Source organism: Dendropsophus ebraccatus, chromosome 10 (genome assembly GCF_027789765.1).
Source record: "Dendropsophus ebraccatus isolate aDenEbr1 chromosome 10, aDenEbr1.pat, whole genome shotgun sequence".
NCBI classification, from domain to species: domain Eukaryota; kingdom Metazoa; phylum Chordata; class Amphibia; order Anura; family Hylidae; genus Dendropsophus; species Dendropsophus ebraccatus.
The window spans coordinates 75,860,527-75,887,289 of NC_091463.1; the positions used below are offsets into that span (position 1 = coordinate 75,860,527).

The following is a 26,763-nucleotide window of genomic DNA, read 5'->3' on the forward strand; positions in this document are numbered from 1 at the left end:
CAGAGGCTGTGATCCGGTGACAGGTGGCGGACAGAGCGGGCTGCAGTGACCGGAGCGGGCAGAAGCGGACCGGAAAGAGAAACGGGCCGCGGCGGTGATTTTTATTTTTTTTTATGCAGCCCGGGTGGCCCACGGACTGGTAATCTGGCCAGCCCAGCGGGCATTTGCCCGGCTTGCCAGATTACCAGTCCGGGCCTGACCCCTGACCAGTAGCAGATTATAATAGGTCTGTTTCGGGTAGTAGCCCAGGGCCCTGAGCTCCAGGGGGACCCATGACCACCCAAAAAGATACTTTTAGTGGTGAAATGTCTCCTGGCTACAGTTCTGCCATGATTTGCAAAAAATCATGGCTTTTCTACAGCAATTTTGCACAGATAAGGGAGTCATGACATTATCTATCCTGTGCTATGAACACCAGGCTAGTGCTGCCTTAGTTACAGTGTTTTTTTTTTTTTGTTTTTTTTTTGGGGGGGGGGCAGGCTTGGTGAACAGCCAGGGGCCTATGGTAAAGTTAATCCACCTCTGCCCCTGACCTTGATTCTCTGGTAGCCAGCAAGTAGAAAAATGTGTGAGGGTGATGGTGTGTGTGTTTGTGGGGAGGGGGGTTACATTTCCATATGAAAAAATTGCCTAAGGTACAGTATCTCAGCCTTCAGCTACAAGTACATGATGAGAGTTGTAGTTCTTCTACAGCTGAGGAACCACAGGTTATTTACTAATAACAGCAGCATGGTCCGACCTCCTCACCCCCCCACCCTCAACCCAGTTCTCAGCGTATAGTGTTGTGTATAGGGGAGGGAGGGGAGGGAGGGGAGGCCCCCGTATGTTTTTTTATTTATATGGGGCCTCATGAATCCCAGCTACGCCTCTGTACAGTATTATGCAATGCAGCTCTGCACTCTGAACACACCCAGTCTGTTCTCATAGATTACATGTTAGACTGTTGCCCTGTTCCTGGTCATGTCTAAATACAGAAGGACATAGTACACTCCGAGCTGGAATCACAGGGACACAATATGGCTCTGAGTATTGCAGCAACGCTTCTCCTGGCCACTGGCGTTACTCTCGTAATATATCTCATTAAATGGTGGGGGAAGATAAAATACAGTAACCTACCCCCAGGACCCACACCTCTACCCCTGCTGGGAAATACCCTTCAGATCAGCCCCACCGAGCTACCACAGTCTTTAATTAAGGTATGTACACCTGTATGTGATCTTAGCCTTATTAGGAAGCTGTCTATATTACAGTGTCTACTATAATGTCTCATGATTGTGGATGATCCAGTAATAGAAAAGGGAAGTCTTAGGGAATTTAAATGACAGGATGCTGGGAATATTTTATTACAATGCTTATAATAGACCACTCTAAATAGCCTATAACCTGCTGAGAAGCTCACTGGTTAAAGAGAGGGAATTGTGTGCTGAACTGCTATAAGAATAACCCATGTAATCTGCCATTGTTATACAAGTTCATATAAAAAACATTCTCCCAGAACAATAAGCCCCCCCCCCTCCAACACACTTTATTAAAGGGGTACTCCAGCACCCTTTTGAATCACTGCTTTGGCAGAACACGGAGATTTGGAACAAATAGGTAGTAGTTTTGCAAAGTCTCTTTAATAAAGGTGAATAGTGATGTCAGACTTAGAGCTTGGAAGGCTACCAGGAAGTGGGGGTCCTATCCAATAAGGGTTCCCAGATCCTGGTGAGTTGCAGTGAAGTAAATCGGCGTTAGTTGCACTTTCTCAATCCGCAGACTTGACACTTAAAGGGATATTGCATTGAAACACTTTTTTATTCTATGACAGTTGGTAATTTATAATATTTAACCTTTCTGCAGCTTTCCAGTGGTTTTCCAGCATCTGACCCTCCTTCGGTAGAGCAAAATCCTCCTCTGGCTCTCCACCCCGTCTCCCTCCTCTTCTTTTCCCTTGTCCTATCTGAGTCGCAACCCACGTGAATCAGAGGCGGTCTGGCCCAGTAAAAACAGGCCAAGCCCACTTCTGACATCACCACTGGGGAAAGGTCCTCTGCCCCTGCAGACAGGTTTACATGCAATGTTATGACAAAGCAATGAGGAACATGTAAAATGTTTATTAGCCATCTGTCCATCTCTCTGTGATTTACACCTCCTGATTGGTTGATGCAAAACACACCCTCCCTCTACATTGATGTGGTCTGATCATGTGACCACACAATCTCTTCACAGCAGCCAGGCTTACCTGTTCTCTTCTACACACTTCTAAAGAAGGTGTGGTGCATGATGGGAAATGCAGTTTCCTGGCCAGCACCATCTCAGATATTGACAAGGTTTTCTACAAAGTTGTAACCTAGGACCGGTGGCCCCTAGAAAGGCGGGAGATGGCTCAAAATACTCAGGGGGGGGGGGGGCTTGGTGAGTGAGACGTAAGAGGTTTGGGAACATTTTATTTTTTAAGCACATAGGCGGAATACCCCTTTAAGCTGCTGTTGAAGTTGCAGGTCTTTCAAGAGGAAGACAGGATAGCCCCTCTTCTATAAGCTTATGGTTTCTGCTCAGACCTGTAGTATATAACTTCTCAATCGTTTCTATCTCTAGCTGAGTGAGACATATGGACCTGTCTACACCCTCCACATAGCGAACCTTCGGACGATAGTACTGATTGGGTATGATGCAATAAAGGAGGCATTGGTGGACCGCAACGACGCATTTAGTGATAGAGGAGACTTAGGAACAGGAGAATTTCTTTCTAAGGATTTTGGTAAGCTAATAAAAAAAATGTCTAGCTCATAATTTTTTGACTGTTTTATTGTGAATGAAAGAATACTCCTTTGAGAAGACCCCATCCAATCTAGACCACTCTTCCAATTACTTATTCTCCTCCCATTATAGTCTATGGAAGCTATATGTCTATAAGCAGCCTCTACTACGGATGAGTGAACCGAACCGTAACGAACCAGATTCGATACCGAACTGAACTTTGAGAAAGTTCGTAACAAATTTGGTTAAAATAACAATAACAAATAAAATCAAAGATATCTTTAGAAAGTGAGGCAAACACCTCTGGAATGCATCTGGGAAAGCAGGGAAACAGTATTAGAGGAATCGGCATTACGGGGTTAGCGATTCTCTGCAATAATGCCGACTCCTATAATGGTTAATATATTTAATTAATAGAACACATTTTCGTTGTAATAAAGTCACTTTCATTGTTCAATAATTGAATTAAAAAAAAAATCCATCATTGTGCAATTAAATATACTGTTAAAATAAATAAATATATATATATATATATATATATATATATATATATTTTTTTTTTTTACAGTATATTTAATTGCACAAGTATGGATTCGTTTAAATTAAATTATTGAACAACAAAACTAATTTTATTACAACGAAAATGTGTTTAATTAACTATTTAATTAATTATTACAGGAAGCTCTTTTAAAGCCGTTAATTCATATTTCCTGTAATAGAGCTCACTGTAATAATTAATACTTTACTTTAATTAAAACATCAAATGTTTCTTCTAATTATGCTATCACAATAGCATTATTAGAAGAAACATTTTGAATCATATGTGCGCTCAGCTGATCAGCTGAGCGCACATATAATGAGCGGGTCCACAGCACAGTGACTTCATTGTGCTGTAGACCAGCGAAGAGGACACATCAAAGGGTGAGTATACAGCTCTCCCCACCCCCTCCCCTGCACTGCACCCATCCCAGTAAGGAAGGGGGGTCACTTAACCCCTTCCTTGCTGGTATGGGTGCAGTCTGACATCAGTCTGGCCCCCAAGGGGTTAAGGGGGATGCAATGCATCCTCCCTTAACCCCTTGGGGGACAGATTGTAAGCAGCGATCTGTAAAGATGCTGCATACTGTAAGGTGCACAACACAGCTCACAATGATGGGTGTTGTGCTCCTGTTTGTGTGTTTTTTGTGTGTTTCTCCCTTTTTGTTTTTCAGATATCGGTATCCTGTGGATTACATCGGATTCGATGGCCTACGTCGATGACCAGCGGTTGTTTGGATTTTTTTTTTTATAAAATGGTCAATGAGGGGTGTGGGGGTGTTTTTATTTGAATTAAAAAAAAATCACTTGTGTCTTTTCTTTATTTCTTTACTTTATAGACTTAGTAGTGGAAGCCGTCTAATAGACGGAATCCATTGCTAAGTCAGGGCCTAGTGTTAGCCGGTATAAAATGGCTAACACTAACCCCCCATTATTACCCCAGTACCCAATGCCACCAGGGGTACTGGGAAGAGCCGGGTGCCAGTGGTCCCGGAGGGTCAAAATTGGCGCTCCTGGACCAGGCGGCAGCAGGCTGGTAATATTTAGGCTGGGGAAGGCCTAAACCAATGGCTCTTCCCACCCTGGTGTTACCAGGCTGCTGTTGCTTGGTTTTTAACTCGGCTGGTTATGAAAATAGGGGGAACCCTACTCGTTTTTTTTTAAAATAAATAATAAAAAAAAAAAATCGCCCTATTTTCATAACCAGCTGGGTTAAAAACCAAGCAACAGCAGCCTGGTAACACCAGGGTGGGAAGAGCCATTGGTTTAGGCCCTCCCCAGCCTAAATACTACCAGTCTGCTGCCGCCTGGTCATGTAGCGCCAGTTTTGACGCTCCGGGACCACTGGCACCCGGCTCTTCCCAGTACCCCTGGTGGCATTGGGTACTGGGGTAATAATGGGGGGATTAGTGTTAGCCATTTTATACCGACTAACACTAGGCCCCGACTTAGTAATGGATTCCGTCTATTAGATGGCTTCCACTAGTAAGTCTATAAAGTAAAGAAATAAAGACAAGACACAAGTGAAAATTTTTTTTATTCAAATAAAAACACCCCCACACCCCTCATTGACCATTTTTATTTTTTTTAAAATCCAAACAACCGCTGGTCATCAACATAGGCCATCGAATCCGACATAATCCACAGGATACCGATATCTGAAAAACAAAAAGGGAGAAACACACAAAAAACACACAAACAGGAGCACAACACCCATCATTGTGAGCGGTGTTGTGCACCTTACAGTATGCAGCATCTTTACATATCGCTGCTTACAGTCTGGCCCCCAAGGGGTTAAGGGAGGATTCATTGCATCCCCCTTAACCCCTTGGGGGCCAGACTGATGTCAGACTGCACCCATACCAGCAAGGAAGTGGTTAAGTGACCCCACTTCCTTGCTGGGATGGGTGCAGTGCAGGGGAGGGGGTGGGGAGAGCTGTATACTCACCCTCTGATGTCCCGATGTGTCCTCTTCGCTGGTCCGCAGCACAATGAAGTCACTGTACTGCGGACCCGCTCATTATATGTGCGCTCAGCCGATCAGCTGATCAGCTGAGCGCACATATGATTCAAAATGTTTCTTCTAATAATGCTATTGTGATAACATAATTAGAAGAAACATTTGATGTTTTAATTAAAGTAAAGTATTAATTATTACAGTGAGCTCTATTACAGGGAATATGAATTAACGGCTTTAAAAGAGCTTCCTGTAATAGTTAATATTTAATTAATAAAACACATTTTCGTTGTAATAAAATTAGTTTTGTTGTTCAATAATTTAATTTAAATGAATCCATACTTGTGCAATAAAATATACTGTAAAAAAATAAATAAATATATATATATATATATATATATATATATATATATATTCAAACATGCGGCAGCACTCCAAAAGTCCAAGGAAAAAGTGAAGATTTATTGACACTCCATGCAAAAAATACAGCGACGTTTCTGACTGCACACCGCAGTCAGAAACGTCGCTGTATTTTTTGCATGGAGTGTCAATAAATCTTCACTTTTTCCTTGGACTTTTGGAGTGCTGCCGCATGTTTGAATTTATATTGGAGTACACCTGGATCGGGGTACGCGGTGTGCACCCACCTGCATATTATTTCACCACGAATGCTGCGGCTTTTTTGCTATTATATATATATTTATATATATATATATATATATATATATATATATATATATATATATATACACATGCATCTATTTATATATATATTTGCGAAAAAGAAAATAGTGTGGTGTGCTCAACTGAAAGTCTATGGACGATCTGGTATATGTCAAAAACTTGAGTGCACTATCTAGTTCTGCCCCTGTTAGAACTATAATGGAATTAAGGTATTGGGAATAGAGGTGATAGGCTCTCAAAAGACAATTGGCATAGGTGGATCGGAATATTATATATTGTGATTAGGTTATAACACAATAAATACCATAAATACCAAGGTTATAAACTTAAAATCTAACTTTATATATAAAGATAAAATAATAATACAACATAAATGATAGAACATAGAAAAAATAGAAAAAAATATAAAATAATATAATATAATATACATATGCAGTTGAACAGCTTTATAAATTCTTATTTTTAGTATATCTGCATGTTTGATTAATTGTAGGTATTACGTTCTTGTATTGTTATTTCATCATGCAGTACTAATTCATATATATAACAGTATGTGTGTTAGAAAAATGGATAAAAAGTATGGTAAAAAGTAAAAGTATGGTAAAAAATAAGTATTGCCACTCTTGGAAATGGAAAGCGGTGCAGGGCCCTTGCTTTACCGCGTATTTAGTTATTAGGTTCCCTTTCACCATATGAATATACAAATATACAAATATACCTGACTCCTTATATATTTGTCCAACCTATAGGGACATAAGAGATAGATGAACGGGAACCTAATAACTAAATACGCGGTAAAGCAAGGGCCCTGCACCGCTTTCCATTTTTAAGAGTGGCAATACTTATTTTTTACCATACTTTTACTTTTTACCATACTTTTTATCCATTTTTCTAACACACATACTGTTATATATATGAATTAGTACTGCATGATGAAATAACAATACAAGAACGTAATACCTACAATTAATCAAACATGGAGATATACTAAAAATAAGAATTTATAAAGCTGTTCAACTGCATATGTATATTATATTATATTATTTTCTATTTTTTCTATTTTTTCTATGTTCTATCATTTATGTTGTATTATTATTATTTTATCTTTATATATAAAGTTAGATTTTAAGTTTATAACCTTGGTATTTATGGTATTTATTGTTTTATAACCTAATCACAATATATAATATTCCGATCCACCTATGCCAATTGTCTTTTGAGTGCCAATCACCTCTATTCCCAATACCTTATATATATTTATTTTAACAGTATATTTAATTGCACAATGATTAAATTATTGAACAACGAAAGTGACTTTATTACAACGAAAATGTGTTTTATTAATTAAATATATTAACCATTAGAGGAGTCGGCATTATTGCCGATTTGCCAGCTATTTTTTTTTTTCACTATTTTTGCAATTTGATTTTTTCCATTTTTTTCATTGTAATAGCAACTGCAACTACACAAAACTATACCCTATCACACCCCCACTATTGTAGCTGCAATTATTCAGCCATTATTGCAAGGTCCGTTTTCGTTCGGTTCGGTTCGGTTCGTAAGAATCCGAACTTCAGGAAAGTTCGGGGGATCGAACCGAACCAAACTTTTCAAAAGTTTGCTCATCCCTATCCTCTACCTTATCCAAACCACAGACCAATTTTTTTAGCATTTTCAATAGGAACCTGTGCTCTAAATCATCTGGATGCAAAGTGTAAGAGCAGGAGCCTTGTAAGTAACATTAAGGGGGGAATTCTGCATAACTAGATAGAAGGCAGGAGGAAGGCAGGAAAAACCGGAAAGGCACAATCCAAGTCATGATGCATTAGAGAAAGGAGCCATTCTGTGGACCAACAATAATAGATGGAGCCATACTAGTGTCCACAAAAGAGATGAGGAGCCGTGCTAGGGACCAGGCATGAGATGACATATGTATATACAATTAGCAAGGATTAGAACAACTTTGGTAGTTTCCACCACAAACAATGCTAATCCAGCTTATGAATTGTGTTTGGTGGGGAAGTAGATACAGCTAACCTGTAACCCATGAGCATGTGCATATTTGTAGAAAAGAAAAGCATCTAATCTTGATCAACCCCTTTAACTGCATGCGTAAACTGACAGGGGTCATTGCCAGCAATGGAGAAAGGTGGAAATTGCTTCGTCGATTTTCTCTAACAACATTGAGAAATTTTGGAATGGGAAAAAGGAGCATTGAAGAAAGAATTCAGGAAGAAGCAAGATGCCTCGCTGAAAAATTTATGAAGGACAAAGGTGGGTCCTGAAAATATTTTTTTTCATACTTTCAAACTGGCCATATAATTTATATAGCTGTTAACTAGAAACTATCTATTAAGAGTTACCTGTGCACATGCATGCTCAGTTTGTGGAATTCTTCTTTTCTCAACACTTTTAAGACTTTAACCCTTAACCATGGATGACATACGTTTACGTAATTGCGCCGCCAGGGAAGTACAGAGGGATTTCGCACCGCACTGATTGCCACGCCCGCTAATTCAGACTGTTAAATGCTGCTGTCAAACATGACAGCTGTATTTAAAAGTCCTCTATATACCTTTCCCTGGGGTCTAGAGGCTGGATCCCCCCGCAATGTGATTGCAGAGGGGGAATCCCTTCATCTTACCGGCCAGGGACTCTGATCCTTGCTCGGTATTCTATTGATCTGGTATGATGCAGACCAGATCAATAGAATATCGAGCCAAAAACATAGATCTCATTGATCGCTGCTGTATAATGCATTCTACACTGATCCCTATGAGAGATCAGTGTAGTTATATTAGAAGTCCCCCAGTGGGACTTCTAATCAATGAGTAAATAAAAAAAAAATCATTAATAAAAGATCTCCTCCCCTAATAAAAGGCTGAATCACCCCCTTTTTCCCCATTTTATAAATAAAGATAAATAAACATATTTGGTACCGCCACATGCGGAAGCCACTTAACTTTTAAATTATCACATTCCTGATCTTCCACAGTAAACAGCATAAACACAAAACCTGCCAAAGTGCAAAATTGGGCATTCTTGGTCACATCAAATCCAGAATAATTTTGAAAAAGTGATCGAAAAGTCTCATATATGCAAACAAGGTACCGGTACAAAGTACAGGTTATGGTGCAGAAAATGACACATCACACAGCAACATAGACCAAAGGCTAAATTTTAACCCTTTGAGGACCGGGCCAATTAAAATTTTTGCGTTTTTGTTTTTTCCTCCTTGTGCTTAAAAGGCCATAGCACTTGCATTTTTTGGTCTATGGGGCTGTATTAGGTGTCATTTTTTGCACCATATTTTGCAAATATGTGACTTTTTGATGGCTTTTTATTTCAATTTTTGTGGATTTGATGTGACCAAAAATTCGCAATTTTGCACTTGGGATTTTTTTTTGTGCTTGCATCATTTACCCTGCTAGATCAGGAATGTGATTAGTTAATAGTTCGGACAATTACACACGCGGCGATACCAAACATGTTTATTTATTTATTTTTTTATTTATTTTTATTTATAACATGGGAAAAGGGGGATGATTCACACTTTTATTAGGGGAGGTTTTTTTTTTATTATTAATGACACTTTTTTTTTCTTTTATACCTATACTAGAAGCCCCCCTGGGAGACTTCTAGTATAAGTATACTGATCTCTCATTAAGATCTATGCTGTATAGTAATACAGCATAGATCAATGAGATAGACACTCGTTTGCTTCCGGCTGCTGCAGCCGGAAGCAACCGAGTGCCGAGTTGGGATCAGTACCATTACGGTGCAGACCCCGGCCCGAGCCAGGTGTGTGAATCACTCCTTCGGGACAATGTTGCGGAGGAGCAATCCACCCCACTAGACACCAGGGAATGGCTGCATAACATAATCGGATGCAGCTGTCATCTTTGACAGCTGCCTTCGATTACCTAATTAGCGGGCATGGCGATCGGACCGTGCCCGCTAATAGCCACAGCCCAAGACTACATGAGGCACCCCGGGACCGCGGTGGACGTGCTCTGAACTCCCGTAGGCGGCCCTGGACGTACATGTACGTCCAGGGTCGCCTAGAGGTTGAGAAATATTTATTTTCTTTAAAAGATTTAAATTTTTCTAAAGCTGGCAAATAATATAAAAGTTATGCAAGTTGTCTATCACTGTAATCATACTAACTTGAGGAACATATTTTACGTATTTTATGCAAAAATTAAGTCAGCCATTGCAAAGTAAAAATAGTGGCGCAAAAAATAAGGGCCCATGTGAGTCTGTAGGTGAAAAAATACAAGTGTTATGGCCTTTTAAAACACAAGGAGGGAAAAACAAAAACGCAAAAAAGAAAATTGGCTCCATCTTTAAAGGGTTAAAGCTGACTCTTTTAAAATGTACACTAAATCATTGACAGATCCCTTAAAATTAATAGAAACAGCCAGTAAAGTAATCTTTATCATATTTTTGCAATATCTGTATTATATTATATAGTAAAAACATTGACTTCATGTCTTCTGACTCCTGTTTATATTAATAGATTCTCCAATCAGCCCAGTATATATAATGCGACAAGCAGTTTCCAATGTCATTTGCTCAGTTGTGTTTGGTGAAAGATTTGACTATGACGACCAAAACTTCTTGACTCTCTTGAAAAATTTAAATGATGTCGTTGAGCTGTTTAACACAAGGTCAGGACAGGTAAGTAACACAAAATATCTTCAATGTGTATAGGTGCAATTATACTATATTGTATCTTTCCTCTTCTTCTTACTAGCATACATAAGACATACATACTGTAATACAGGGCTGGGACAAGGAGTTTTGGTGCCCTAGGCAGAGAAGGCAAATGGCCCAGTGTTATCAGAATCGGTGCACCACAGACAGTGTAAAGCCTAGAATGTGCCCCCACATTGTATTACGAGCCTCCGGAACATGCAGTAGTTGTGTTATAACACTCCTACCACCATACAGTGATTACATATTGCCACTAATGATATCATTAAATCATACCTCCACACCATGACCACTATCACTACAACTACAACCCTATAGCAGGATGCAGTTACCTTTAGTGACTCACAGGGGGCGTCTTCTCTGATCAGAATCTTTCACCTTTTCTTTGTCTCTCCATCCAGCCTGGGCCACCTTGAAGTCTTCTCCTGGCTAGGAATCTTCTCTCCAGAATCTGCCAGAGAAACATTTTAGGCTCCAGCACATCCAGTAGTTAGGTCCCCTGTACCTCTATATAGTAGTTACACCTCTCTGTGCCTTCATACCTTTAAGGTGTCCCTTTGTGCTCCCCAATTGTATATATGTCCCCTGTGTGCTCCACCAGTTGTATATATGTCCCCTGTGTGCTCTCCTAGTTGTATATATGTCCCCTGTGTGCTGCCACAGTAATATATAGACCTCATTGTGCTGCCCCCAGTAATGTATAGACCCCATTGTGCTGCTCCCTTTAGTATATAGCCCCTCTGTGTGCTGCCACCAGTAGTATATAGACTCCTGTGTGCTGCCACCAGTAGTATATAGGGAAGGGGGCCATTCACTTACATAACACACATTACAAAGTTGTATAACTTTGTAATGTGTGTTATTTAGTGAATAATTTTTAAACTCCGCAGTTAATACTATGGGGGAGATTTATCAAAGGGTGTAAAATTTAGACTGGTGCAAACTGCCCACAGCAACCAATCACAGCTCCTCTTTCCTTTCACCAGAGCTAGAAGCTTAGCTGATTGGTTGCTGTGTGCAGTTTGCACAACAATGGCCATGATTAATTCAAAATATACGTTGTGTGAACCCGGCCTAAGCCAGTATGAAAATATATTTTTAAATGTCAATTTAGTTTAGTTATTAAAAAGTTTAGGGAAAAAACTACAGATATATGTGATACTTCACAAACAAATATATGTTATGCTTTCTATTTTTCTCTATCATTAGGTACTTAACCTGTTCCCGAAGATAGCGCCCTACATTCCTGGGCCCCATCAGAAGATCTTCACACTTTTTAATAATCTGAAACAATTTATCAAGGGTATGGTGACTACCCACAGAGCCACCTTGGATGAGAACTGCCCTCGTGACTTCATAGATTGCTTTCTTATAAAGATGGAAGAGGTGGGATTGTAGATATTGTTAGATTTGGAGACCTTTGGGGATTATATACAGTACATGGAGGATGACCAAATGTTGTTGAAGGGGAGAATGCTAGTGGCCCGAGGCTTGTGGTTCTTTGCCAGTCATGGATGTCATTTTACTGATCACTCTGGCATGAAGGCTTCCACAAGTTTATCTCATGTTCTCTAATCTGGTGCAATAATGAGCTGGATGCACAGTTGGGTTTAGTATTAAAATTTCTCACATGTCCTGCCTGGTGGGGTGCAGTAATAAGGCCATACGATGAGGTAGCTAAATACCAGTGCACTAAACAGCATGATTCATTATTTGGAGACAGAGTTTATGGGCCCATATTCAACAGGACAATTATCGTTCAGATTATCGTTAAGTCGTTCGATTCTAAGCGAAATTCGGTTGAATAGCAGTTGACGATTAATGACCGAACAAGAAATCCTTAAGGACGGGGCCAATTTTCGTTTTTGATTTTCGGTTTTTCCTCCTTGTGTTTAAAAGGCCATAGCACTTGCATTTTTCGACCTAGAAACCCACATGAGCCCTTATTTTTTGCGTCACTAATTGTACTTTGCAATGACAGGCTGAATTTTTGCATAAAGTACACTGCGAAACCAGAAAAAAATTAAAAATGTGGTGAAATTGAACAAAAAAAATGCATTTCTATTATTTGGGGGGTATTTGTTTTTAGGCCATTCACCCTGGGGTAAAACTGACTTGTTATGCATGTTCATCAAGTCGTTACGATTAAAACGATGTATAAAATGTATAACTTTTTTTGTATCTGATGGCATGTAAAAAATTCAAACCATTGTTAACAAATATACGTCCCTTAAAATCGCTCCATTCCCAGGCTTATAGCACTTTTATTCTTTGGTCTATGGGGCTGTGTGAGGTGTCAGTTTTTGCGCCATGATGTGTTCTTTCTATCGGTACCTTGATTGCGCATATACGACTTTTTTTTACGCACGCGGTGATAGCAAACATGTTTATTTATTTGTTTGTTTACTTTTATTTATAACCTGGGAAAAGGGGGGTGATTCAAACTTTTATTAGGGGAGGGGGCTTTTTACTATTAACAACACTTTTTTTTTTTACACATATACTAGAAGCCCCCCTGGGATTAGGGTTATTCCCCCCTGGGGTTAGGGTTATTCCCTCCCTGGGGTTAGGGTTATTCCCCCTGGGGGACTTCTAGTATAAACACTTTGATGTCTCATTGAGATCTTTGCTGTATAGATATACAGCAAAGATCAATGAGATCGGCACTCGTTTGCTTTCGGCTGCTGCAGCCGGAAACAAACGAGTGCCGAGTCGAGGACGGCGCCATCTTGGAGCGGTCCCCGGCCGGCAGCAGTAACGGAGATCGCTCTTCCGGGACAACGTCCCGGAGGAGCGATCTCCCCAAACTAGACACCAGTAATCAGAGGCAGCTGTCAACTTTGACAGCTGCCTCCGATTAGCTAATTAGCGGGCACTGCGATCAGACCGTGCCCGCTAATAGCGGCTGTCCCGGGCTACACGTGGCACCCGGGACCGCGGCGCTTCAAAGCGTGGTCTCTGCGCGGCCCCGCTTTGAAGTGCTCTTGAGAACATATGACGTACGGGTACGTCATATGTCCTTAAGAGGTTAATAAGACCTGGACCTATTTTTATCGTTGCTCATTCACAAATCGCTCGCATTGAATTAGACGTCGTTTGGTCGTTCGCAGAAGTGACGAACGCAATAGTAACAACAAGGCGACTGCAAGAATGATCATAAGTAACGATTATCCTTCCTTGTAAATGGGTTAACGATTTCAGGTCTTTCGCAATAGCGTTTGTTTGAGATTGTTTATCGTTAACGATTATGCGAACGATAATCGTCCTGTGGAATAGGGCCCTTACAATCAAGGCAAGAAAAGCTCAAATATCCACCTTGATTTAATCCATGTACAATGTACTGGTTATCTTTGTGACCTACCGTTTACTTTGTAAACATCAAAAATTTTTATAAAAATTAGGTTTGGAAGAAAAAATCAGAGCATGCCGATTCTTGTGCAAATGAAAAAAAATAATGGGACTGAAAAAGTGCAAAGTTGCGAGGGGGTGATTCCGGGAAGCATATTGGCACCAAAATGGCATCTTCACTTTATTGAATGTTCATGTCTATGTACGGTATATGTTTAATACATAATACAAATATAAATAGTGGATGAAGTTACAGTATATATATGCAATCTGTTCTTAAACATGGCATAGTTTTACTTTTATATGTACAGTATGTTTAAACACCAGTTGCTCATTAATTGTGATTAACACATGTGTATTTAAATGACTGGTGGTGATCGTAAAGTTGTCTGTGATAAAGAGCGTGCACTCGAAAAGCGTCATCAGAACCCCTGTGGTGTGGTGAACTATGGTGTAATGTTTATATAAAGTATAAAGTTTTGCTGGATTGATAGATTTATTCTCTTTATTGGAATACATAGGTTTACCCTGTTGCCCTCAACCAAAAATTGGTACAAGTTAGAAAATATTTATATATATATTTATATATATATATATATATATATATATATATATATATATTTATCTATTTGACAATTTATGACAAAAAAAATGTATATTTATTAATTGACTTTTTCCAGGAAAAAAAGAATCCAGACACAGAATTTCATGAGGAAAATCTAGAAGCAGCAATACTAGACTTATTCCTTGCTGGAACAGAGACTACAAGTTTGACCTTGCGATATGGTTTTCTTATACTTATGAAATATCCAGAAATACAAGGTAAACATCTTTTTTTCTTTTTTCTTTGTAACTGGAACTTGATTCTTTATAGGATCATAGCTATAGGGGTGACATCCCTAATCAAGGCTAGGGGATGTTGGTAAACTAAGGAGGGGCAGGTAGGATGTGCAGGGAGGTATAGCAGGCCTAGGGCACTGGAGCTCTGGGATCCACCTATTTGACACTGCACTGACCACAAAGTCATTTTTACAAAGAATAAAGACAGTTATTAGATATTATGCAAAAGAACACTGCAGAGACACCATCACGTGTCTCGACGTCAGTGAACTAGCCAGACCTTCCTCCGGGAAGGAACAACCAAGCCAAGGAATGTCTCCAATCAAGGAAACCACCCAAGCAAGCTATTCATTCACAGACAGCTGTTTCAGGGGTTTTGCCCCTCATCAGTGTGGAGTAGGATTCTGGCTAGTGGGAACAATTGCCTAGTAAGTGCATGCAAAAGGACGCTGGTTGACCTCAGGGAGATCAACTAGAACACCGCAAAGACACCATCAGGTGTCTTGACGTCAATGTATTCAGGGGGCAATGTTCTAGAATACACCGACGTAGAGACACGTGATGGTGTCTCTGCGGTGTTCTGGTTGATCTCCCTGAGTTATTATATAAAGGCATTTATTAAGACTTAAAGCAGATTTGTGTGGGTCAGGGTGTTCCACAGATTTACTTTAAATAAAAAAGGACATAGGCTGTATTCATGTTTTTCCATGCATCTCTAGGGCTGCATCCATCTTGTCCAGCCACTGGGAATCAATTACAGAGCATTTGGTGTTTCGCAAACCTGAATTTAGAGTAAATTTGCTCATCTCTAATTTTAATTAGAATTGAGCGAGCTGAGCCTCCCAAACCCAGATTCGTTTGAAACTTTGCAAACAGTTAGAAAACGATAAGAGTGACAAGCCGCTCAGCCAATCACTGGCAACGGTGCTGTGATTGACTGAGCAGGCTGTCACTCCTGAAACAAAAAGGACAGCCCACTCAGGCAATCACTGACTGACTGGGACGGGACAGCAGACCACTGTAAAACAGCTAAACGGCTGCAATCTTCTATTGGTTTTAGTGCAGTTCCGGATTCACCCGAACTTTACATTGTACGGCAAACCTGCTGATCTGAACATAGTGTAAAGTGAAACTGGCTCAGTTGCCCCTAGCAACCAATTAGATTCCACTTTTCATTGCTCACAGACTCTTTGGAAAATGAAAGGTGGAATCTGATTGGTTGCTAGGGGCAACTGAGCCAGTTTCACTTTACACCATGTTTGATAAATCTCCCCCTATGTCCTTTTTCTGTTTGTCTACATTTCAGAAAAGATCCACAAAGAGATTGACAATGTAATAGGCAGAGACCGCTGTCCATCAATAGAAGATAGAGCTAAAATGCCCTATACAGAAGCTGTAATCCATGAGATCCAGAGATTTGGTGATATTGTCCCTTTAGGAGTTCCTCATGCTGTCAGTAAGGACACAACCTTCAGAGGATATCACATGCCTAAGGTATAGTATGCTGATCTTCTCAACCTCTTGACTCTCTTTACAGTTTGTTACCTATGTCCCCGTTCACATTGAGCAAGAACGTCGGAATTCCCGCCATGCTCAGTGTCTCACTGTGAGTGAAGGAGAGGGCGCACGCACGTCTGCTGTCGCTGCTCACCGCTCAAAGAGATGACATGTCATTTCTTTGAGCAGAGAGGGGTGGCAGCAGAGGAGCATGCGCCCTCTCCTTCACTCAAAGCAGGGCGCTGAGCACGGCGGGATTCCGCGGTGGAGATTCCGCCGTTCTTACTCAGTTTGAACGGGGCCTTTAGCTAGGATTAACTGAAACACAGGATTTATTAGATTGTGTGAACATATCCGTCCACAATAGCTAAGTGACTTAGTGTGGGTAACCTAAGTCAAATACAAAACAAAGAAAAAAAGTCTCTGAGCAACAAGTAATAGATAAAAATAAATACAAAAAAGCAAAGTACAAAGAGGCAATGTACAAAGAAGTAAACAAGGTCAGTCAATAAATGAACAAACACTCCAAGTCATCAGGTGTCAGCCGCACACGTACCTGTGTAAAAGGGGATGGGTAGCTTATGGCTGATTGCCAAGTAGGGCTGCATGAATGATCCAGTGGGTGCTTGTGTGGCCAGGCCGCAAGACTGATCATGCCTTGCGAAGGCTCAGCAAATGAACACTGGTCGCTGAGATCAGCACTTATTTACACACAACCTTGGGCTGTCAAGAATACAGCAAAGCAGGTGGAAGATATCCCATGTGCACCCATTTTGAGAGAAGTCTTATGAGCAAGCATCCCCCCCCCAATTACCTGCTTGCTGTCGGTGTGTATAATAGCGAGCGAGGAACAAGGAGCAAACATGCGCTGTTCTGAGTGAAAAATTCATTTTCCTAACAAGATCATTTAACCCTGTAAATCCTTTAATCATGCAAAAACATAAACAGTTTGTTTAACCCCTTAGTGACCGCCGATACGGCTTTTTACGGCGGTCACTAATGGTCCTTATTCTGCTGCCATCAGCTTTTTACGGCGATGGCAGAGAATAAGGCTGCGGGGCCGGGACGGCCCCCACCCCATCCCCCCGGCTACCGGAGGTAGCTGAGGGGTTGGGGCAGTGTGTGGGGTCCGTCCCGGCCCCCCCCTTACCGACGATCGCCGCTATTAACGTTATAGCGGCGGCCGTCGGTAAAGGAGATTACCGGTGCTGCCGCCGCCTTTCATCTCCCCCCGCCGTGAATCTACGGCGGGGGGAGATGAAATAAATGTCCCCCAGACCTCAGATCAGCCCTCCCTAGTAGGGCGATCTCTAACCCCCCTCCCCCGGCGGCCATCATTTCCAAGATGGCCGCCGACATCGCTGTGAACCGACTAATGTCGGTTCACAGCGATGGAAAAGTTAAAATGAATGAAAGCCCCATGCTCTCCGCCACCGGAGATCGCTTGTACCATGTGCTCCCGGCACTTTTTATCCCCTGTCACCATAAATGATTGGTGACAGGGGATAAAAAGTGATGTCCCCCCACCCCCCAAGTCGCCCCCCACCCCCCCTGTCACCCCCGTCCCCCAGTCACCCCCCTTCCCCATATACTCACCTGCTCCTGGAGCTCCGTCCTCCTCGACGTCCTGGCTGGTTATGAAGTGCGCATGCGCTCCACAACCAGCCAAGCTCTGAAAATTTAAAGTGACAGAGACCAATTTGGTCTCTGTCACTGAACTATGATTACTGTGATAGAAAATATCACAGTAATCATAGTAATACAGTGAAAATGAATGTATAAAGTACAAAAAGTGACAAACATACAAAAAAATAAAACACACTTTTTATTATAGTAATAATTGCAGTTTACTCCCAAATTACCCCTAACCCCTCCCCAGATTACCCGTAACCACCGCACGTTGCCCGTAACCACCGCACGTTGCCCGTAACCACCGCACATTGCCCGTAACCACCGCAAATTGCCAGTGACCCCCTCCCGATTGCCCGTAACCACCCCAAATTACTTATAAGCACTTCAGTTTATCAGTAACAATCCCAGATTGTCTGTAACCCTTCCAGGTTGCACATAACCCCCCCAGGTTCCCCGTAATCATGCCAGATTACATGTACCCCCCCCAGATTGCACGTAACCACCGCGCGTTGCCTCTGACCACGCCACGATGCCTCTGCCCACGCCACGATGCCTCTGCCCACGCCACGATGCCTCTGACCACCGCACGTTGCCTCTGACCACCGCACGTCGCCTCTGACCACCGCACGTCGCCTCTAACCACCGCACGTCGCCTCTGACCACCACACGTCGCCTCTGACCATCACACGTCGCCTCTGACCATGCCACGGCGCCTCTGACCACCCCAAATTGCCAATGACCCCCTCCAGATTGCGGTGCCCATGCCAGATTACAGGTATCCACCCCAGATTGCCTATAAGAACTTCAGTTTATCCGTAACCACCCCACATTGCCTGTAACCACCCCACGTTGCCCGTAACCACCCCAGATTGTCAGTAAGCACTGCAGGTTGCCCGTAACCACCCCACGTTGCCCGTAACCACCCCAGATTGTCTGTAAGCACTGCAGGTTGCCCGTAACCACCCCACGTTGCCCGTAACCACCCCAGATTGTCTGTAAGCACTGCAGGTTGCCCGTAACCACCCCACGTTGCCCGTATCCACCCCAGATTGTCTGTAAGCACTGCAGGTTGCCCGTAACCACCCCACGTTTCCCGTAACCATCCCAGATTGTCTGTAAGCACAGCAGATTGCCCGTAACCAGCCCACGTTGCCTGTAACCAGCCCACGTTGCCTGTAACCAGCCCACGTTGCCTGTAACCACCCCACGTTGCCTGTAACCACCCCACGTTGCCGTAACCACAGCAGGTTGCCCGTGACCACCACACGTTGCCCATAACCACCCCTTGTTGCCCGTAACCACCCCACGTTGCCTGTAACCACCCCAGGTTGCCGTAACCACAGCAGGTTGCCCGTGACCACCCCATGTTGTCCGTAACCACCCCAGATTACCTGTAACCACCTCAGGTTGCCCATAACCACCCCAGGTTGCCCGTGACCACCCCACATTACCTGTAATCTCATTTTTTTTATCTTATTTTAGTAACTGCACTATTCTTATAACCATTACTAGCTACGGTTTTGCTCCTGTAAATTGGTGCTCCTTCCCTTCTGAGCCCTGCTGTGTGCCCATACAGTGGTTTATGCCCACATATGGGGTACCGTTGTACTCAGGAGAACCTGCGTTACAGATTTTGGGGTACGTTTTCTCTCCTGTTCCTCGTCAAATTGAGAAATTTCAAACTAAACTAACATATTATTGGAAAAATTAGAGTTTTTCATTTTTACTGGCCAATTTTGAATACTTTCCTCTAATACCTGTGGGGTAAAAATGGTCACCACACCCCAAGATGAATTCTTTGAGGGGTGCACTTTCCAAAATGGGGTGACTTTTGGGGGGAATCTATTCTGCTGACACTACAGGGGCTCTGCAAACGCACCTGGCGCTCAGAAACTTCTTCAGAAAAATCTGCACTGAAAATGCTAATTGGCGCTCCTTCCCTTCTGAGCCCGGCTGTGTGCCCATGCAGTGGTTTATGCCCACATATGGGGTACTGTTCTACTCAGGAGAACCTGCTTTACATATATTGGGGTGACATTTCTCTCCTATTCCTCGAGAAATTGAGAAATTTCAAACTAAAGGAACATATTATTGGAAAAAATCGAGTTTTTCATTTTTACTGTCTACTTTTGAATACTTTCCTCAAACACCTGTGGGGTTAAAATGCTCACCACACCCCAAAATAAATTCTTTGAGGGGTGCACTTTCTAAAATGGGGTGACTTATTGGGAGATTTTACTCTGCGGACACTACAGGGGCTCTGCAAACGCACCTGGCGCTCGGAAACTTCTTCAGCAAAATCTGCATTGAAAAAGCTAATTGGCGCTCCTTTCCTTCTGAGCCCTCCTGTGTGCCCATGCAGTGGTTTATGCCCACATATGAGGTACCTTTTCACTTAGGAGAACCTGCGTTACAAATTTTGGGGTACTTTTTTCCTCTTGTTCCTCATAAAATTGAGAAATTTCAAACTAAAAGAACATAATATTGGAAAAATTTGAGTTTTTCATTTTTACTGTCTAATTTTGAATACTTTCCTCTAATACCTGTGGGGTCAAAATGGTCACCACACACCAAGATGAATACTTTGAGGGGTGCACTTTCCAAAATGGAGTGACTTATGGCGAGATTTTACTCCGCTGGCACTACAGGGGCTCTGCAAACGCACCTGGCGCTCGGAAACTTCTGCAGCAAAATCTGCATTGAAAAAGCTAATTGGCGCTCCTTCCCTTCTGAGCCCTCCTGTGTGCCCATGCAGTGGTTTATGCCCACATATGGGGTACCATTGTACTCAGGAGAACCTGCGTTACAAATTTTGGGGTACTTTTTTCCTCTTGTTCCTCGTGAAATTGAGAAATTTCAAACTAAACAAACATATTATTGGAAGAATTCGAGTTTTTCATTTTTACTGTCTTCTTTTGAATACTTTCCTGTAATACCTGTGGGGTCAAAATGGTCACCACACACCAAGATGAATTCTTTGAGGGGTGTACTTTCCAAAATGGGGTGACTTATGAGGGGTTTTCTCTCTGCTGACACTACAGGGGCACTGCAAACGCACCTGGCGCTCAGAAACTCCTTCTGAGCCCTGCTGTGTGCTCATACAGTGGTTTACGCCCACATATGGGGTACCGTTGTACTCAAGAGAACCTGCATTACAAATTTTGGGGTGCTTTTTGTCTCATATTCCTTTTGAAAATGAGAAACTTTAATCTAAACGTATATATTATTGGAAAATTAAAATTTTCAATTTTTTTACTGCCTAATTGTGAATACTTTCCTCCAGCCCCTGTAGGGTTAAAATGCTCATTATACCCCTAGATTAATTCTTTAAGGTGTGTAGTTTCCAAAATGGGGTCACTTATGGGGGTTTTCAGGATACCAGACTTCTAAATCCATTTAAAAAAAGAACTGGTCCCTAAAAAAATCAGTTTCACGAAAATGTGATAATTTGCTGATAAATTTCTAAGCCCCATAACACCCTAAAAAAGTAAAATATGTTTACCAAATTATGCCAGAATAAAGAAGACATATTGGTAATGTGACTTAGTAACTAATTTATGTGCTACGACTTTCTTTTTTTAGAAGCAGAGAATTTCAAAGTTCATAAAATGCAAATTTTTTAAATTTTTCATGATATTTTGATGTTTTTCACAAAAAACACACAAAGTAGTGACCAAATTTTGCCACTAACATAAAGTGCCATATGTCACGAAAAAACAATCTCGGAATCGCTAGCATACGTTAAAGCATCACTGAGCTATAAGAGCATAAAGTGAGACAGGTCAGATTTTGAAAAATTAGCACGAAGGGGTTAATTATGAACTTAAATATTTACATCATCATATTATTTCCTTATACGTCTCTTATCACTAATTATTCTGTGAGCAGTGATACACTAACTTCAGGAATATCCCAAGCCAAGAAATGATGTGCTGATCTTCTCAATGTTTGTGTCTGGTATTTCTATCACCTACCAATCTCACCTGACTTTTCTAGCTTGACATATTTTATACATTTAATTTCAGGGTACTTTGGTGTTTACAGTCCTGACCTCAGTCCTGAAAGACCCCAAGCAATTCAAGAACCCAGATGAGTTTGATCCTGGACGCTTTCTTACTGAAAATGGTTGCTTTAAGAAAAATGATGCCTTTATGCCATTTTCTGTAGGTGAGTGATTATGACTTCCTTGTAGCGAACTAGCAAAAAATATATGGCTTTCTGAGGTTTTCTTACTTTGCTCTGACTAGTGGATCTGGACTCATTTACTAGATATAGCAACATAAAAATAATTTAGTTACAGCCATCATATACATCAAGTTAGATCATGGCCCACAGTTTCCATATTGATTCATAGTTAGAAATAGAGAGTGTGCAACATTTGTGCAGGATCTAACAGCAAGTCTGAGCTATTGTCTGTAGTAGGAAGACTCTTCTCAGTGATCGCTTAAAGAGGACCAATCACCTAAAAATCACTATCCCTATTATCAAAGGAAATCTCTCCCTAAGTCTATCTAAGAAGATACAGACTGCCTGTGCAGTCTGTATCTTATCCCTTTACCCAATTCTCTTGCTTGCTGAACGAAGGCCGGGCGCCGCCATCTTGATGATGTCACTTTGCGTTTCACCGCTGGAACGCAAGTGACGTATTCAAGATGGCGTCGCCCGGCCTTCCAGCACCGAACAAGAGGATCAGGTAAAGTATAAGCTACAAACTGTAAAGGCAGTCTATTTATGAAGATACAGACTGCCTTTGCAGTCTGTATCTTATACTTTACCTGTTCCTCTTGTTTGCTGCAGCAAGGCCGGCGCCGCCATCTTGATTACGTCGCTTGCGTTCCACCGCTGGAACGCAAGTGACGTATTCAAGATGGCGCCGCCCGGCATCAGACTGCAACGGACAAGAGGATCAGGTAAAGTATAAGATACAGACTGCAAAGGCAGTCTGTATCTTCATAAATAGACAAAATGAAGATACAGACTGCTGTTGCAGTCTGTATCTTATACTATACCTGTTCCTCTTGTTCGCCCCGGCCGCCGCCATCTTGATTACGCTACTTGCGTTCCACCACTGGAACGCAAATGACGTAATCAAGATGGCGGCGGCCGGCATTGCTGCCGCTGTGGATGACGGGAGCTTCCTGTCTCGAGCCGGCTCTTTTGAAAAGAGCCGGCGCAAGACAGTGAATTAAAAAGTGAATAAAACAAAAACGCGGCCGAAAAAATAAATAAAAGTATTTACAAATGTTAATTAAATAAATAATTACATTGAATTAGAAAATAAAATTTTTTTAAATTTCTTCCGTGATTGGTTCTCTTTAAGGTCGCTTAAAAAATCAAATCTGTTAGCAAGTATTCAATTCTCCTTCGGTCCCGCAGGGAAAATGAAGCATTACTTAGTACCCATCTCAACCACTATTTGCTCCGGTTTGTACAGTACATGGGGATTCCGAACAACCCCTCAAAGCTTAGTTTAACTTTTTTATATGCTCATTCTGTCTCCTCAGGAAAACGATCATGTTTGGGAGAAGGTCTTGCTCGCATGGAGATCTTCCTTTTTCTAACCGCTATACTGCAAAAGTTTACCTTGGAGCCCACTGTAGACAGAAAGAATCTGAGCATAAAACCAGAGCCCAACACCAATGCTTCAAGACCCTGTTCATACCAGATAAAGGCCATCCCTCGTCTATGAGTTGAATATTGAAAACCAAGAAGTTCTATGATTTACAAAATTGGAATTCTACTCTATTTCATTAAGGATAGTGACTGTAAGGTCCAGTTTACACTGAGCAAATTCGGCTTAATTCTGCCACGGAATCCCGCCTGCCTCAGTGTCAAACAGCGGTCTATGGGAGGGCTCATGCGACTCCACTCTCTGTGGCCCTCCACTGAAAGAATTGATATGTCAGTTCTTTGAGCGGAGAGCTGAGGCGTGCAAGCCCTCTCATAGACCGCTGTTTGACACTGTGGCAGGCGGGATTCCGTGGTGGAGAGCTCCTGCTGAATTTGTTCAGTGTTAACAGGCCCTAAAAGTATAACGGTAATAGGAGATCACATTTTTTATTTCAGTTTTTGTATTGGTAATTCTGGTATCAAATTACACTGTAATATATTATAATTCTCAGCACCTGTAATTCTTGTATATAATAAAAGCATTAGATTTTATATAATATAATATTTTGTGCATAACATTAACCATTGGAACACCTGTTGCCTGAAGACATTTCTAAAAAAAAATAATATATAGAATATACGGCTGTATGCTGAGAGTGTGCAAAAAAATATAATAATTTGGTACTACTGTTTTGTGTTCTGTGCACAATTGAAAACAGTTCAACAGCTCAAATGTGTAAAGCTAGGGCAAAGGGACAGGGGTGAGGACGGGGGCGCGGAAATGCTAGTGGGGGCACAAGCCAGGGTCAAGAGAGTAGAAATGCAATGCGTTCTGGTGAGGAGCAGCCAGCATTATGCTCATCCAGCATTCCTGGGTTCATGAACAATTAGGCAGGGGCCAGGGTACACCTGTGCTGAGGCCAGAGCAGTGTGTACAGGTGGTAAAGTGGATGGCCGATAATGCTAATACTCACCTGTCTAGCATCCAATCATCTACCCAGTCCACTCCTTCCTCTCAACCTGCCCAATCTCACTAATCTCATGAAACTTCCATCAGTGCAGGGCCTGTAGTGAGCAGGAGGGAGAAGTATCAGGGGATGTTTTGGGAATATCTGACCGACCACAGCCCTGTTCTTCTTGAAATCTTGGTGTCCTACACTTACTGGGTCTTCCATTTGGACACGTGGCTGGAACTGTCCCTGTACGCCTTGGAGGTGCTGGCCTGTCCTGCTGCAAGCGTTCTGTCAGAAAGGGTGTTAAGTGCAGCCAGAGGCATCATCACAGATAAGCGCAGCAATTGACCCGGACTTTGCTTCTCCAGCGGTGGAAAGCAGCCAAAAGTGAAGTGCCTTGTGTTTGCTCCAGCTCATTCCCTCCTCCTCAATCACCGTAGAAATGAGCCATTAAAAAAAAAAAAAAAATAGCATTGTGGCTCACCTAAAGGGCCATGCTCATACGCTTTTCAGGGGCTCTTTCAAGGGCCTCCATATAATTTTTTCAAGGGCTATTCTCATGTTTTTTGGGGGTCTCTTAAGGGCCTCCATATGATTTTTGAGAGGGCTCACCTCAAGGGCCCCAAACTCTTCTTTTAAAAGGCTTAACTCAAGGGCCTTGTGAGAAAGTACAAGGTGTCATAGTTTATGACAGATACGTGTCACCGAGGTGCCTGGCCTCGGTGAAGTGAACCGGTAGCTTTTGTCAGTAGCCCTAGGATGCAGACACTTTTTGTAAAAAATTATATGGCTTTTTGCACAGCTGATCCAGGCCGGTCTTTCACTGGAGCAGTCTCAGTGCCAGCTGGGATGACTGTTCTTACGAATTCCAGGCTGGATTTCCATTGCCTTATAAAATATTTGGTTAAACTGAATATAGAGAGAGACTTTTCTATTGCCATTTGAACTAATCCCCAAACATTTGAGATTCGTTATCAGATGCTACTTGGTGCTAGAGAGGGAGACAGTGTGTAGCAGAGTGAGTTAGTTATTAGGTGATTTTAGGCAGGAGAGACCCCCAAAAGCCCTTATTAGGGCAAAAACTTGTCTTGGGCAAAAACTTGGCATTTCAACTTTCAATCAGAATCCTGCTATTTTAGTAGTCCATTTCAAACCATTTAATTTCTGGACAAAAACTTGTTGGGGTTGTCCTCCGCCCTGCTTTCATTTTGAAGCTGTTTCAAAGGCAAAAGCCGGCAGGTCGGTAAAGGCCACTTTATTGGCTGTTTTTTAAAATCTTCAATTTCAAATGAACTCAAATTAAATTCAATCTTTCATTTACTTTCTTTTTAAATTAATTTCATGCAATAGATCTGTGGTTTATATCTCTCAGAAAGGTTTTAAGCCTCCAGAATCTCTAGGATGAGTGTTGAGGAACTCTTGACTTCTCTTCCTATCTGATTGCATAAGATTGGCTCTGCAGTTAATCTATGTAGCCTGTCTTCTACAGTGAGGGTTTGCTGAGAACTACTGCCCACTCATTACAGAGATCGCTAGGATTCTGAAAAAACCCACTTCAGCCAATTAAAACTTTTTTGTCATTTTAATCCATGTTATAAAAACAAGAAAACCTTTCCTAAGAGTTTTGTCCCATCATGGTTAGGCTGAACATTACATTTGAGGTACATAGCGGGATAAGAGCAAAAAGGTACTCCAGCATTCACTAGGGTGTACCAATGGAGGCCTCATTCACTTTATTAGACTAATAAAGTCTATTAGTGACATTTAGAGATGACCGAAGTGCCCATCTAAATGAACCTACTTTGTTTGATTGGCAAGAGGCTTATCAGCCGTCTGCCTATAAACTCTGTTCCGCTCCCTGACGCTCCCGATGGGTGTCTGGAAAAGCTGGATCCAGTCCTGCAAAACTTATCTCTTATCTAGCTTTTCCTGACACCCAGGATGGAGCAGCAGAGAACGGAACAGAGTTGAAAGGTAGGCGGCTGATAAGCCGATTGCCGATCAAACAAAGAGATTTGATTTGATTAAATTGGTGGTTCGCTCATCTCTAGTGACTATGTTTATTTGTTTCCCAAATATACATTATTTTGTGGTCTACGCTTGAGTCCAGCAAAATAAAAGAAATCACTAGGTTCTAACAGATCTTGGAATGCCTTTCTGCTGGCGTCCGAACATTTACCTGGATCATACAGCTCGGTTGTGGTGTGAACATACTGTACATTAAAGTCGTTATTAAACAGCACAATT

At 41.8% G+C, this 26,763-nt stretch overlaps 1 protein-coding gene across 1 annotated transcript; it reads left to right on the forward strand.

Annotated features, from left to right (window-relative positions):
* Positions 1-929: 929 nt before the first annotated feature.
* On the forward strand, positions 930-24,125 carry LOC138766075 (cytochrome P450 2G1-like). The gene is made up of 9 exons (XM_069943408.1): positions 930-1,196; positions 2,581-2,743; positions 8,045-8,194; positions 10,440-10,600; positions 11,846-12,022; positions 14,665-14,806; positions 16,131-16,318; positions 21,979-22,120; positions 23,458-24,125. The coding sequence occupies exons 1-9, from the start codon at positions 1,017-1,019 to the stop codon at positions 23,640-23,642; spliced, it is 1,488 nt and encodes a 495-aa protein (XP_069799509.1). The 5' UTR covers positions 930-1,016; the 3' UTR covers positions 23,643-24,125.
* The last annotated feature ends 2,638 nt before the right edge of the window (positions 24,126-26,763 follow it).

Coding starts and splice junctions, on each gene's coding strand:
- LOC138766075 (XM_069943408.1), top strand. CDS start 1,017: ATGGCTCTGAGTATTGCAGCAACGCTTCTCCTGGCCACTGGCGTTACT. Junction 12,023..14,664: donor TTCTTATAAAGATGGAAGAG/GTGGGATTGTAG, acceptor GACTTTTTCCAG/GAAAAAAAGAATCCAGACAC. Junction 16,319..21,978: donor GAGGATATCACATGCCTAAG/GTATAGTATGCT, acceptor ATTTAATTTCAG/GGTACTTTGGTGTTTACAGT.